Source organism: Pipistrellus kuhlii, unplaced genomic scaffold, assembly GCF_014108245.1.
Source record: "Pipistrellus kuhlii isolate mPipKuh1 unplaced genomic scaffold, mPipKuh1.p scaffold_m20_p_8, whole genome shotgun sequence".
In the NCBI taxonomy this organism is placed as follows: Eukaryota; Metazoa; Chordata; class Mammalia; order Chiroptera; family Vespertilionidae; genus Pipistrellus; species Pipistrellus kuhlii.
The window spans coordinates 25,248,006-25,263,278 of record NW_023425584.1 but is presented as its reverse complement, the minus strand read 5'-3'; the positions used below and the strand labels follow the sequence as shown (position 1 = coordinate 25,263,278).

General features: G+C 41.2%; 1 protein-coding gene across 5 annotated transcripts in view; it reads left to right on the top strand.

Annotated features, from left to right (window-relative positions):
• The window catches only part of LOC118711012 (protocadherin alpha-C2), a 109,352-nt gene that overhangs the window by 18,832 nt on the left and 75,247 nt on the right, over positions 1-15,273 (top strand). Inside the window, exon 1 of one of the 5 annotated variants that reach the window (XM_036423897.2) lies at positions 2,263-5,254. The exons of 3 other annotated variants lie outside the window; for them this stretch is intronic. In XM_036423897.2, the coding sequence (XP_036279790.1) occupies positions 2,873-5,254 (2,382 nt within the window). In that variant the 5' untranslated portion in view covers positions 2,263-2,872. Of the gene's footprint in view, positions 1-2,262; positions 5,255-10,844; positions 13,833-15,273 lie in introns of those variants that run through there. One more of the 5 variants, XM_045576369.1, reaches the window with a different exon arrangement.

The following is a 15,273-nucleotide window of genomic DNA, read 5'->3' as shown; positions in this document are numbered from 1 at the left end:
AGATTGAAAATGACTTCATTCAAAATAATATTAGAAATTTCAAAATAAAATGGAATTATCTTTGTAGAATGTTTTTTTTACTGCTCTGATATCACATAGTGCAAATTAGTTTGATAAATCTTTAGTCATCTTAAACAGGGTTGTGTTGGGATGATATAGACTCAGAAATGCAAAACAATTAAATTGTATTGCCTGGCTGGTGTGGCCCAGTGGTTGAACATTGACCTATGAACTAGGAGGTTCAATTCTGGTCAGGGCATATATCCTGATGGCAGGCTCAATCCCTAGTAGGGAGTGTGCAGGAGGCAGAGATCAATGATTCTCTCTCATCATTGATGTTTCTATTTCTTTCTCTCCCTCTCTCTGAAATTAATAAAAAATAAAATAAATAAATTGTATGGTGGCCAATGCTACCTTATTAATTATGCCTTTCTGAAACTGGTTGTTACCCAGTATCTATAATTTTATTTTAAAATTTTTATTAATTTCAGTATTACCAAATAGTAATACATCTTGACCCTGTTTTTTTTTTTTTTTTGCAATTATCTTTTCCTTTCTGTATGCAGATTTAATTTTAACTCTATGTGCATCATAAATAGCTTCTAATAAAACTTGACATCTCTGTTGAAGTTTAGGAACACTAAAAGAGAATTGTGGCAGAAATTTAAGAATGACATTGTCTTCAATGTTAATATTTTCCAACTTTTAGAGATTATAGATGGTAAGTTATGCAGAGTATTTCAACTTGTGTATAGAATTCCTTCTTCTTATATCTGCCTTCTCTTTCAGATCTTTATATCAGTATTCCCCTCTGCAGAAAAGTCTTGTCTAAAGATAACTCTTGATGTGAGGTATTAATGAAATATAAAATTACGTGTTTACCATTTAGTGCTATTTGTTTTATCTTGCATTCTTTTAGACATATTTTCTTTAAAAATACAAGTACTCACAAAAATATTAACATAACAAGTTAGGATTTCATCTAGCAGCATAATAATCTGGCTGGTATTGCTCAGTGGTTGAGCATTGACCCATCAACCAGGAGGTCGTGGTTTGATTCCTGGTCAAGGAATTAAATCAATCCCCAGTGGGGAGCATGCAGGAGGCAAGGTTGATGATTTTCATCATTGATGTTTCTATCTTTCTCCCTCTCTCCCTTCCTCACTTTCACGTACTAAAATTTTCTTGCTCTTCTTTAGGGCAAATATGTTGGTCTAGAACTTATGACTTCCATAATTAAAAAAGAATTAGAAGTAGTTTGAATGATAAATCTTTGGCATAGATTAATTGAATCAGCACTTTAATAAGTGTTTCAAATGAAGACTACACTTTTACATAAAACCTTAAATTCCCTTGGGTGTCCACATACAATGTTTTTGGTTAGTAGAAAAACTTGGGATTTTCCCAATGGCTGCCATCTTAGTGACAGATTTCAAATATTGAATAGTTTTTCCTTAACAGCCTTGATAATGATTAAAATATTTTATTTTAAAAGACAACATGATAAACTTTATTGTAATTAATAACAGTTATGAAAATCTCAATGTATTTTTTTGTACTTGAGATAAAAACAGGAAAATAAAATTGAGTGAATGAATGGAATTTAGAATACCCTTTCTACCATACTTTCCTGAAGCCAATTCTGGAATAAAAATGGGTATAAACAAACAGGCAACTATAACTTGAATTTGTGATTCAGTGGTGTGTGTGTGTGTGTGTTTAATTAGAAAGAGGTTATCTTTACAAATAGCAATAGATGCAATGCAAATTTAAATTGTCCTTTAGGGTGGAGACAATAACATTCATCCAGAGCAGATACAGGAATTGGAAAAAAGCTTTAAAATGAGACAAATATAAGTATACTTTGTATTTCCAAAAACCAGTACTTGGTAAATTCATTAATATGAAAGCAATGAAATATTTGGGTGAACTGATAAGTAGCTTACATATTTGAAATATCATTATGTTAAAGAGGTAACTTAGAGAACTTGCATCTTGAGTTATCCTCTACACCAGTGTTTCCCAAAGTGTGGTACACATATGGGGGTATGGGAAGAGTTTAGTGGGGCTACGCGTTGCACCGGAGTTTGGTGGGGATATGCATTGCACCGTTTTAGCTACACCTAATTCTACGTTCTCATGAGTACAAGAGGTACTCAGCATTACAAAAATTATAGAAGGGGTACACATATGTCAAAAGTTTGGGAAACACTGCTCTACACAAATGGGCTAAATGTTTAGAATAATTTAACATAGTATAAAGATTAAACAATAGAAAATTATAGAATATTAGCAATGGAGTAAAGTTAATAAGAACGAATTCCAAAAAGATCAATTTCTAAAAAGTCTAACAAACCAGTATCATTAGTAACCTACAATATGGAGTTTTCATGTTCATATATATGATAATATAGTTGTGTGGTAGCACATTCTCTTACATGTCCATATGCAAGATAAAACTCTTCATGGAATTCTAATTTATAAGACAAACCCACCTTTAAAGACCTAGTGGTCACACACAAGTAATATATAAAGGATTAAGGGCCCACAAAGAGAAACATGGACCAAAATGAAGGAATCACAGAAGAAACAATATAAGTCAAAGAAATACTAGTATAAACGGAAATGTACTTCCATTTTGAGCCACAGGATGTCGTTGTTCTCCAAGGAGAGGATTGTTTTAACAAAGAAAATTACCCAGTACTCCCAGGATCAGAAAGATTCTCCACCGTTCAGGAGCTTTAAAGACTACAAGCACACTCATATTGTCAAGATCATCTGGGACATCAGTAATAAAGACGTGGAAGAAATATCTCAAAAGGACTACACCTTTCTACTCGTGAAATGTTGATTTACTAACCAGAATCAAGGCATGATGTTAGCTTCAGGATTCGGTGACGAGGGAGCCCGGTTTTTGCTGCTCTCGCTTCTGCTCTACGCTCCTCAGGAGACTGAGAGCCGCCAGGTACACTATGCGGTCCCCGAGGAGGCCAAGCACGGCACCTTCGTGGGCCGCATCGCGCAGGACCTGGGGCTGGAGCTGGCGGAGCTGGTGCCGCGCCTGTTCCGGGTGGCGTCCAAGGGCCGCGGGGACCTCCTGGAGGTAAATCTGCAGAATGGCATTTTGTTTGTGAATTCTCGGATCGACCGCGAGGAGCTGTGCGGGCGGAGCCTGGAGTGCAGCATCCACCTGGAGGTGGTGGTGGAGAGGCCGCTGCAGGTCTTCCATGCGGAGGTGGAGGTGAAGGACATTAACGACAATCCGCCTGTGTTCCCAGCGACACACAAAAATCTGTTTCTTTCCGAAACTAGGGCTCTTGACTCTCATTTTTCACTAGAGGGCGCCTCTGATGCAGATATCGGGGTCAACGCTCTGCTGAATTACAGACTGAGCCCCAATGAATATTTCTCTCTGGAAGCACCGGCCAACGACGACCAGGTAAAACCACTTCAACTGATACTAAAAAAACCTTTAGACAGGGAAGTCGCTTCGGAGCTCCACTTGGTGCTTACAGCAGCAGATGGGGGCAAACCTGAGCTGACAGGTGCTGTAGAATTACAGATCACAGTGCTGGATGTAAATGACAATGCCCCAGTATTTGACAAAGCAATCCATCGTGTAAAATTACTGGAAAATACAAGGAATGGCACACTGGTTATTAGACTTAACGCCTCGGATTTGGATGAGGGTTCAAATAGCCACATTCTTTATTCCTTTGCAACAGATGTCTCCCCTGACACAGAAAGAACTTTTTTCATAGAACCAGTTACTGGGGAAATAAGAGTAAATGGAAAAATAGATTTTGAAGAAACTCAATTATGGAAGCTTCAAATAGAAGCAGTTGATAATGGAAATCCCCCAATGATTGGTCACTGTACCATCTTGATAGAAGTCATGGACATCAATGATAATCCTCCGGAGTTGCTAGTGACTTCACTCTCACTTTCTGTTCCCGAGGATGCTCTCCTGGGGACCGTCGTCGCCTTGATTAGTGTCACTGACCATGATGCTGGTGTCAACGGGCAAGTGACCTGCTCATTAACACCCCAATCCCCCTTCAAGCTGGTGTCCACCTTCAAGAATTACTATTCGCTGGTGCTGGACAGCGCCCTGGACCGCGAGAGCGTGGCGAACTACATTATAGTAGTAACTGCGCGGGACGGGGGCTCGCCTTCGCTGTCGGCCACAGCCAGCGTGTCCGTGGAGGTGGCCGACGTGAACGACAACGCGCCCACGTTCGCGCAGCCCGAGTACACGGTGTTCGTGAAGGAGAACAACCCGCCCGGCTGCCACATCTTCACGGTGTCGGCGCGGGACGCGGACGCGCAGGAGAACGCGCTGGTGTCCTACTCGCTGGTGGAGCGGCGGGTGGGCGAGCGCGCGCTGTCGAGCTACGTGTCGGTGCACGCGGAGAGCGGCCGGGTGTTCGCGCTGCAGCCCCTGGACCACGAGGAGCTGGAGCTGCTGCGCTTCCAGGTGAGCGCGCGCGACGCGGGCGTGCCTCCTCTGGGCAGCGCCGTGACGCTGCAGGTGTTCGTGCTGGACGAGAACGACCACGCGCCCGCGCTGCTGCCGCCGGGGGCGGGCGCCGGGGGCGGCGCGGGGGCCGGCGAGCTGGTGTGGCGGGCGGTGGGCGCGGGCCACGTGGTGGCGAAGGTGCGCGCGGTGGACGCGGACTCGGGCTACAACGCGTGGCTGTCCTACGAGCTGCTGCCGGCGGCGGGCGGTGCGCGCAGCCCGTTCCGCGTGGGGCTGTACACGGGCGAGATCAGCACGACGCGCGCCCTGGACGAGGCGGACGCGCCGCGCCAGCGCCTCCTGGTGCTGGTGAAGGACCATGGCGAGCCAGCGCTGGCGGTCACGGCCACCGTGCTGCTGTCGCTGGTGGACAGCGGCCAGGCGCCTAAGGCCTCTTCGCGAGCTTCTTTGGATGTCCAGGGCTCAGGGACAGCGCTGTTGGACGTGAACGTGTACCTGATCATCGCCATCTGCGCGGTGTCCAGCCTGTTGGTGCTCACGCTGTTACTCTACACAGCGTTGCGGTGCTCAGCGCCGCCCACCGAGGGCTGGTGCGGACCAAGGAAACCCAAGCTAGTGTGCTCCAGCGCGGTGGAGAGTTGGTCATTTTCGCAGCAGAAGCCGCAGAGGGTGTGCTCTGGGGAGGGGCCGCCCAAGACGGACCTCATGGCCTTCAGTCCTAGTGTACCTCCTGGTACTAGAGATAACGGAGAACAACAGGAGATTTGCGGGAATGTAAGTACAGTAATTCTGGGATGTATTTCATGGCTATTCATGTCATCCACATAGTAGTTCACCAATATTTAATATAAAGTTTATTGCTTAATTTATTTGTTTTGTCCTTTCTCTTGTGATGGCTTATTTTAAAGCAGACAGAAAGTCCAGTTATTTTTATCACTACAGTCTTCATGGACACAACTCCACTCAGTAATAACAACAATGAAATAGGTGGCTAAAGCTTCCTGTGAATGCATAAGTTACCTGGAACGAGGCATGGTTCACTGATAAGAAGTGAAGGGCGTGGGCAATCTCTAATCTTCTACTTCCCAATTTTGCAGCAAGTTCATTCTTCCTACCCATTTAAAAAAAATTCTAAGTGGTGTCCTCCACTCGTTATGTTTATGCATTGCCATAATAATGTATAACTTCCTAATTTAGTTAATTTGAGTTTAACATGTTTAAATTCTTACCTTCCTATAATCCATAAATTCACCTATATTACTAATGGGCATGGGCTGGTGAGGTGGCCTCATTTTATAAAGCATTTTGTTTCTTTAAAAAAATTTAAAAAATCTTTATTGTTGAAAGTATTACATATGTCCCTTTTTTCCTTCCAATGACCCCTTATAGCCTACCCCTGTCCACTGCCCCAGGCCTCCACCACTGTATTGTCTGGGTCCATGGGATATGCCTACAAGTTCTTTGATTGATCTCTTCCCACCAAGCTACCCTCCCATACCTTCCCTCTGAGATTTCATAGTCTGGGCCATGCTTCCATGTCTCTGGATCTATTTTGTTCAACAGTTTATTTTGTTCATCAGATTCCACATATGAGTGAGATTGTGGTCTACTAGTCTTTCTCTGACTGGCTTATTTTGCTTAGCATAATACTCTCCAGGTCCCTCCATGCTGTCTCAAATGGTAAAGGATCCTTCTTTCCATTTTGTTTCTTTATAATCAATTCTGTGCTTCTTTGAAATAGTGGGTGGAGTTTCTCCTTGACTTTGGTGATGATTTTACTCCTCTGTCTTTAATCTCCTATAATTTCAAGCTCATTTTCTTCATAGTCTTCAGCTGCTTTAGACGTTTTTCCTTTATTTTCTAATATAAGTCCAGTTTGCTAATTGCTCGTTGAACTCATTGCTGTTATCCTCCTGATTAATTCACTTAGCTCCTCTATTGTATTTGGAAGATTTGAGCATTTATTATACTTTCTTTCATTCATGGCACCTGCCATCAAATTGTGTGGAAGTATCTTAGGGTAGGAAAAGTTATACTTCATTATGCTTTGAGTTTGATAGAGTCTTCTCATGCATTGGGGATTGTGGATTCTGCTGCCTGTGTTCCCGAAGCCAGTTGGTCCTCAAAATAACATGTCTTTAAATAAGTTAAGCATAACAATTGTGGAACTTCTACTTGACAGGTCCACTTGGCACTAATACTTGACAATGATGTTGCTGATGGCATTTCAGAATTTAACATTGTATACTTTAGATACATTTGATGCAAACATTTTTTTGGTTACAAAGCTACATTCATGGGAATTTTCTTCAAAAAGATCACAGAAAACTTCTTTTTCAAGCTGTAAGGTTGTGAATCAAATAATGTGGAAGGTTTTTGTTTGTTTGTTTTTGACCCCTGAATACAAATTAAAAACACTCTAATTAGATTGTTGAAGAAATAAATTGTATATGCTAATTTACATATGGGAGGAAACCATGTTAGATAGGGTGAAGTTAATAGAAATGCTGAGAAGGCATTAGTGGTCATTTTCTGCCTAAAAAGTAGGATGATTTCAGAAAAGGAAAAACCATGCCTTAATTATTGTGCTGGAATTGTCTTTATCCTTACTATAGAGTAGAATAAGAGCAAACATTGGTCACTAGCTATATTAATATAGCCCACGATGTGAGCTATTTCATTTGTTAGACATGAAGTGAGTTGGAAGGGCTTAAAATGCATAATTTCATTTATTTCTTATAACAGCATGTAAATTACATGTGACTATCTGAATTTTAAAGATGATATAAGAAGTGGTGAGATATCTATCTTGTCTACTGCCATTCAGCTAGTACATGATAAAGATGATATTCAAATGCATATCTTTTAGATTCTAGACCTAATCTTTTATTCACTGTAGATCTTTCTGCAGTAAATCTTTCCTTTGATTAGACATAGTTCTGGCTAGAAAAACAGCACAGCTGTATATAGGTGAATCCTCTATTTTGTTTAGAAAAAAACCTGCACCATTATCTTCATGATTAATTTTGTACAATGCCATAGGAATTAAGATTCTTATGTTAAATGATTTTTTTCTTAGAAGAGTTCATGATCATTATTATCATTTATGTCAATACTATTAAAATAGGTATCTACATTATTCAATTGGTAAATAATGAAGAATTGTTTTATGACGACTATGGGCCAGTTATTTGGAAGTGATATGAATAAGAATCATTTAATATATGAGAAAAATCAGAAGACGGTGGTTTGCAATGTTCTTGCAGAACACCAAAGCCAAATGACACATCTGAAAATGACCTTGTCCTTTTAACACTGTGAATAAGGATCATGTTGTGGACAAATATAAGTAGTGATGTAATTATTTCTGGGATCCAGAACATAAACAAAGATTCAGTAAATGTTTCCAAAATTAAATACAGCTTTAATACTTCAATATAACTTTAATAGTATACATTGCCTGTGGAAATCTTTGAATGTATTAAGGTCTTTCAGATTTCAATCTTCTTCAGTCTTATTATTGTCTGAGAGATTTGTGCCAACTGAACAAATAATCTGTGATCTAATAACTACATACTTGAATAAGTCACGGTAGGGCAGAGTGAACATCACTGAGTTTATCCTATAATTTTGTTAATACAATTTTGAATAGTACTTCTACTTATTGATTTTCAAGAACTTCCTGGGTTTCTAAGAATGACTTCAAGATTTATTTTTCTGATTTCAATAAGTAATAGTACTAGGTCAAGGGCATGTACCTTGGTTTCGGGCATATCCCCAGGAGGGGGTGTGCAAGAGGCAGCTGATCAATGACTCTTTCTCATTGATGTTTCTAACTCTCTATCCCTCTCTCTTCCTATCTGTACAAAATCAATTATATATATAAAATAATGATTAGTGGATGATGAGGACTAGTAGACATTAAACCATGCACTCTAATACACAACTAGCAAGGTATCTTTTTGGAATTTTAGACGAACAGATTTGCTTAGTAAGGGTAGGGCACAAAGTTCCTCAGTCTTTTCAATGATTTTACAAAATCAGTTTATCAATTATATTGATGTGTGACTTCTTGGCATTAGCCTATTACCAGATCTCTTGCCAATTCCCAAAGGTAAATTCAACAGTAGCATAATCTCTTCTAAAGGGGCTAGTTGAGATGGTGATAATTGAAATATCACAGTCAAAATGCAAAAGATGAGTCATTGGTTCATACAATATATTAAATTCTTTGATGATTTGGTGTTTGTCCAGTTTCACTTCATATACTCACAAAATTCCACATTACTAGAAAGTAATTATTTTTTCAAGCACCAGAAATATTTTATTAGATTACTTAATATATAAAAATTCTTTTACAAAGTCATGCCCTAGACTTTTGAGTATCTTGTGGTTTTAAATTTCACACCAAGGAAGGTTGAGGACTAACAGTAACATTAAATGAAGAAAACTTCAGGGAGGCAGATAATAAGAGAGTCTGAATTTGTACCTTCATTTGGGAAACAAAGAGAAAATATAGGCTTGAGAGCTCCTTTGAGAAATTATAAATGAGGAGTCTCTTTGTCACATCATAGAATGATATCTGTCCATACTTATATTCTAGAAAAATTCCAACTTGATGCATCTGCTAGTAATTCTTAATTTCTCATTTTAATTCAGACATGTAATATCATCATTACCCTTGGGTAAACTTTCTCCATATCTCTACTTTTGAAGACTCTACATTGCATGTCACTTCTCAATCCCAATTTTCATAATGAAGTGGTTGAATATCTGTTGCTTCCTTTCCCCCTAAAATAAATCTGACAGGCTTCAAATATCATGTTAAATCTACTGTTATCTAGTATAATGTTAAATTTTGATGAGAGGTCCATATGAGTCTTTTATAGATGTGTAACATAATTCAGTGTCATAAAAGACAGAGAATTTGCTTTATTAGTTTTTTTTTTAGAAAGAATATGCTTTTACTTTATAAGAGTTCTAGCAAAATGATAATATCAGAAAAAAAGTAAATTTGAAAAAAGTGGAACAATATCTGAATTGGAAATTTCAGAATAATACAGGGTGGGGCAAAAGTAGGTTTACAGTTGTTAAGTATGAAAAACACAAGAGTTTATTCTTTTAAAAAATATATATTTTATTGATTTTGTACAGAGAAGAAGGGAGAGAGATAGAGAGTTAGAAACATCGACGAGAGAGTCATCGATTAGCTGCCTCTTGCACACCCACTACTGGGGACATGCCCGCAACCAAGGTACGTGCCCTTGACCTTTCAGTCCCCAAGCCGACTCTCTATCCATTGAGCCAAACCGGTTTTGGCAAGAGTTTATTCTTGTATTATTATTTATTGTATTATTTTATACAAACAACTATAAACTTACTTTTGCCTCACCCTGTGCTTATACACATGTGTGTATATTCAAGGAAAAGAAAAAATATTAACATATAATAAATATGCTAGTGACTTCTTCATATGTCATTGCATTATTTTTAGATTGGAGATGAACCATCAAAACTATACAACAAAATATTAAAGCTACAGTGTATATATTCTGAATCACTTTCTACACTTCTCCATCCATTGCAGAAGTTATTTGTCATTTGGCTAGATTGTTTATTTTTTAGTGTACTTTTAGGCACATAAAGGAGATGTCATTTAATTTAGATGTCATTTACTTCGTTTTGGATAAAATTATGATCTTAAACCCAAAATTATTTTAACAAGAAGCAGGTCAGCTATTTTCATGAATATATTTTAACTAGATATACAAAAACCAATATAGATAACTTACAAATACCATATTAGTTTATAGATATCGTGTTTCTAAGTTATCTATATTGGTTTTAGATAACTTAGAAATACCAATATGGTATAGACATTTTCATGGTGGTTTTTATTTATTTCATTAAATGATAATGAAATTCATCATTGAAAAATTGACTTCTGTCATATCATTGACACTGATTGTGTCACTGTTGTCATTTTGATACCTCATATTATACTGTGAGCATTGCAACTTACATGATCATATAAAATTTACATGAAATATAAATTTAATTTACATCAATAAATGTCTCCCTTGTGAATTCTGTTTTAAACTGCCAAATTTGAAAAAATGTTTTTGTTTTTCTTATTGTTCTTCAATAGATATAAAGGTGTTTACAATAAGTTCACAATTAAATGTAATACTGTCAACAATAAAATAAAACTTATAGAAGGTCATAATTGTATCAGAACTAAGGAAAATATGAGTAGAAGGCAAGTGCACATAGGTGGGAACCCAATATGCAGCATTTAAGAATAGTCTTTATTAAAACTTTAATTTTGTCTTTGAGTTTCCTAGCAGCCAAAGTAACAAGGGAGACTAGGAGTAAAACAATTCAAATTTGATCATATTTGTATGAGGGATGATATCCATGGGAAGTGTTTAACCATAGTTTTATAAAGTTATTCTTAGAATTGATCTCTCTGTATATATGTAGAAGAGTAAAAGAATAATTTCATAACTTTAAATCAAACATAGGAACAAGAATTTAAATTTGATGTTAGTCAACACTAAAATGCCATTTCCCACATGCCATCAATTTTAACATGACTTAAAATCTGAATATTCCATAAATAAGTACTTTGAAAATAATACATTGGGTTTAAAAAATATCAGGAAACATGAGAAATTAATTATTTTTTCTCTTTAAAATTCTGTGATATTGAGTGTAGTGCACAATACTCACAATTTCAGGCACAAGGTGTCGCTCTTTGCTTGGTGAAAATGGTTCCTTCAAGGGTTGGTCTGACTATCCAGGAACTCCCCATATCAAACGACTCCATCATGCCGGTCGCTACTGTTAACGGATCCTACAAAGCTTCTAAAATATTCAGCGAGATTTAAAACCGAAACTGGAGTCTCTAGTACTGTAAGTGTAAAGAATCTTATTTTACAAGTTAATGTCGTATGCAATGTTTGGGGTTCAAAGAGGAGGATTGGACACTCAGCAACTGCTGCTGTCGCTTTTGCTCTTTGCGTTCTGGGAGGCTGGGAGCGGCCAGGTCCACTACTCGGTCCCCGAGGAGGCCAAGCACGGCACCTTCGTGGGCCGCATCGCGCAGGACCTGGGGCTGGAGCTGGCGGAGCTGGTGCCGCGCCTGTTCCGGGTGGCGTCCAAGGGCCGCGGGGACCTCCTGGAGGTAAATCTGCGGAATGGCATTTTGTTTGTGAATTCTCGGATCGACCGCGAGGAGCTGTGCGGGCGGAGCCTGGAGTGCAGCATCCACCTGGAGGTGGTGGTGGAGAGGCCGCTGCAGGTCTTCCATGTGGAGGTGGAGGTGAAGGACATTAATGACAACCCGCCAGTGTTCTCTCTGAGAGAACAAAAGGTGCTGATTCCGGAATCTAAGCCACCTGACTCTCATTTTCCTCTAGAGGGCGCCTCTGATGCGGATATAGGAGAGAATGGGCAACTGACTTACAGACTAAGTCAAAATGAATATTTTTCATTAGAATTACCAAGAAATAGTAAGCAGACTAATAGACTATCACTTACATTAAAGAAGTCTCTGGATAGGGAGAAAACTCCGGAAATTAGTTTGCTGCTGACGGCTGCAGACCAGGGAAAGCCCGAGCTAACTGACACGGTTCAGCTTTTCATCTGCATCTTGGATACTAACGACAATGAACCAGAATTTGAGCAACCAGAATACAAGCTGAGATTAACGGAAAACGCAGCTAAAGAAACGTTTGTGATAAAGTTGAACGCTACAGATCTAGATGAAGGAGTCAATGGGGAGGTAACATACTCCTTGTTGTCCGTTAAGCCCAATGGAAAACCCTTATTCACAATAGGGAAAAATAGTGGAGAGCTGAGGGTCAATGGAACTTTAGATTACGAAGAAAACAAATTTTATGAAATTGAAGTACAGGCCACAGATAAGGGAAATCCTCCAATGGCAGGTCACTGTACAGTCTGGGTAGAGATCTTAGATGCCAACGATAATGCGCCTGAAATCGCCGTGACTTCCCTGTCTCTCCCAGTACCAGAGGCCACTCCGCCTGGTACTGTCATTGCGTTAATCAGTGTATCTGACCGCGATTCTGGTGTGAACGGACAGATGATCTGCTCTCTAACGCCGGAAGTTCCCTTCAAGCTGGTGTCCACCTTCAAGAATTACTATTCGCTGGTGCTGGACAGCGCCCTGGACCGCGAGAAGCTGTCACACTACGAGCTGGTGGTGACAGCGAGGGACGGGGGCTCGCCTTCGCTGTCGGCCACAGCCAGCGTGTCCGTGGAGGTGGCCGACGTGAACGACAACGCGCCCACGTTCGCGCAGCCCGAGTACACGGTGTTCATGAAGGAGAACAACCCGCCCGGCTGCCACATCTTCACGGTGTCGGCGCGGGACGCGGACGCGCAGGAGAACGCGCTGGTGTCCTACTCGCTGGTGGAGCGGCGGGTGGGCGAGCGCGCGCTGTCGAGCTACGTGTCGGTGCACGCGGAGAGCGGCCGGGTGTTCGCGCTGCAGCCCCTGGACCACGAGGAGCTGGAGCTGCTGCGCTTCCAGGTGAGCGCGCGCGACGCGGGCGTGCCTCCTCTGGGCAGCGCCGTGACGCTGCAGGTGTTCGTGCTGGACGAGAACGACCACGCGCCCGCGCTGCTGCCGCCGGGGGCGGGCGCCGGGGGCGGCGCGGGGGGCGGCGAGCTGGTGTGGCGGGCGGTGGGCGCGGGCCACGTGGTGGCGAAGGTGCGCGCGGTGGACGCGGACTCGGGCTACAACGCGTGGCTGTCCTACGAGCTGCTGCCGGCGGCGGGCGGTGCGCGCAGCCCGTTCCGCGTGGGGCTGTACACGGGCGAGATCAGCACGACGCGCGCCCTGGACGAGGCGGACGCGCCGCGCCAGCGCCTCCTGGTGCTGGTGAAGGACCATGGCGAGCCTGCGCTGGCGGTCACGGCCACCGTGCTGCTGTCGCTGGTGGACAGCGGCCAGGCGCCGAAGACTTCATTGCGGGCATCCTCTGGCACCGCGAGCGCGGAGTCAGCGCTTGTGGACGTGAACGTGTACCTGATCATCGCCATCTGCGCGGTGTCCAGCCTGCTGGTGCTCACGCTGATACTGTACATCGCTCTTCGGTGCTCAGCGCAGCCCAATGAGGGTCCGTGCGGGCCGGGGAAGCCAGTGCTGGTGTGTTCCAGCGCGGTGGGCAGCTGGTCTTATTCACATCAGAAGCGACAGAGGGTGTGCTCTGGGGAGGGGCCGCCCAAGACAGACCTCATGGCCTTCAGTCCCAGTCTTCCTCCAGGTCTGGATAAAGAAGATGGAGGGGGAAGGCAAGAGACAGAGTCAAATCATCTTGAGCCGGTGAGTGCTATAGGTTCTCTCTATTTTGAAGTCTAAGTTAAATTTTTATATTTTGAAATATTCTTATTAACTTCATAGAGGAAGGGAGAGGGAGAAATAGAAACATCAGTGATGAGAGAGAATAATTGATTGGCTGCCTCCTGCACACCCCCTAATGGGGATCGAGCCCGCAACCCAGGCATATGCCCTTGACCTGAATAAAACTGGTGGCCCTTCAGTCCTCAGGCCTACACTCTATATTCTGAGCCAATCCGGTTAGGGCCCAAGTTAAAATTTTAATTTAATTTATTTTTAAAAACATTTTTATTGATTTCAGAGAGGAAGGCAGAGGAAGAGATAGAAACACAATGAGAAAGAATAAATGATTGGTTGCTTCCTGCATGCCCCTACCCCCCACTGGGCATGTGCCCTTGACCTGAATTGAACCCGGGACTCTCAGTCTGCAGGCTGAAGCTCTATCCACTGGTCCAAAACAGCTGGGGCTAAGTTAACTTTTTAAAAATCCAGTTTATTTCATTGACAATTTTAATGAATATTGTGTATTTTGTCAGTCACCAAGCCGACGCTCTATCCATTGAGCTAAACCGGTCCCTGTGTATTTTGAATAGTCTTTTAAATAACAATGTTAATGAAATGCCATGATACCATTAAAAAATCAAGGTGACTTAAAATGTTTTAATTGAGTTTTACAGAGAGGAAAGTGTGTGTGTGTGTGTGTGTGTGTGTGTGTGTGAGAGAGAGAGAGAGAGAGAGAGAGAGAGAGAAAGAGAGAGAGGAGAACATTGGTCGACTTCCTCCCAAATTCCTCCAACCAGGAATCAAAAGGGAACTTGTGTATGTGCTCTGATTGGCAGTCAAACCCACCACTTTTTGGGATGACACTCTAACCTAATGAGCCAGGCCAATACAATTGACATCATATGAAGAATTCAGTTTTTTAGCCATTAAGTGTTCTATTTCTCCTAATGTTGTGTTAGAAAATATAAGGTTGTCTTTCTCATTATCACTTTATTGGAAATATTTCTAATTATCATTGATCTACTCAGATAACTTTTATTTCTAATCCTCAGTAATGTAAATAATCACTATGGGTTCCCATTTTCTTCATCTTTTAACAATTTTTGCCTTAATATTTTCATATTATTAGATTACTTGACTTTTCTCATTTCGGGCTCTTATCAATGACAGAACACTTTATTAGGATGGAAAGAATTTATCTTTCTTTTTCTGAGGTGTTAAACATTAATCATATATTTATTGCTCATTAGATAATCATTAAGTTTTACTACTGATAAGATAAAACTTGTTCTAATATTATTTGCATTAAAAATGCAGTCTTACATTCTAGTATGCTTCTTTCATTGAAATAATATAATTGAAAGTTCTGTTCATTTTTATTTTGTTCCATGAAATGGGTAGAGATTTATTTATTATATACTCA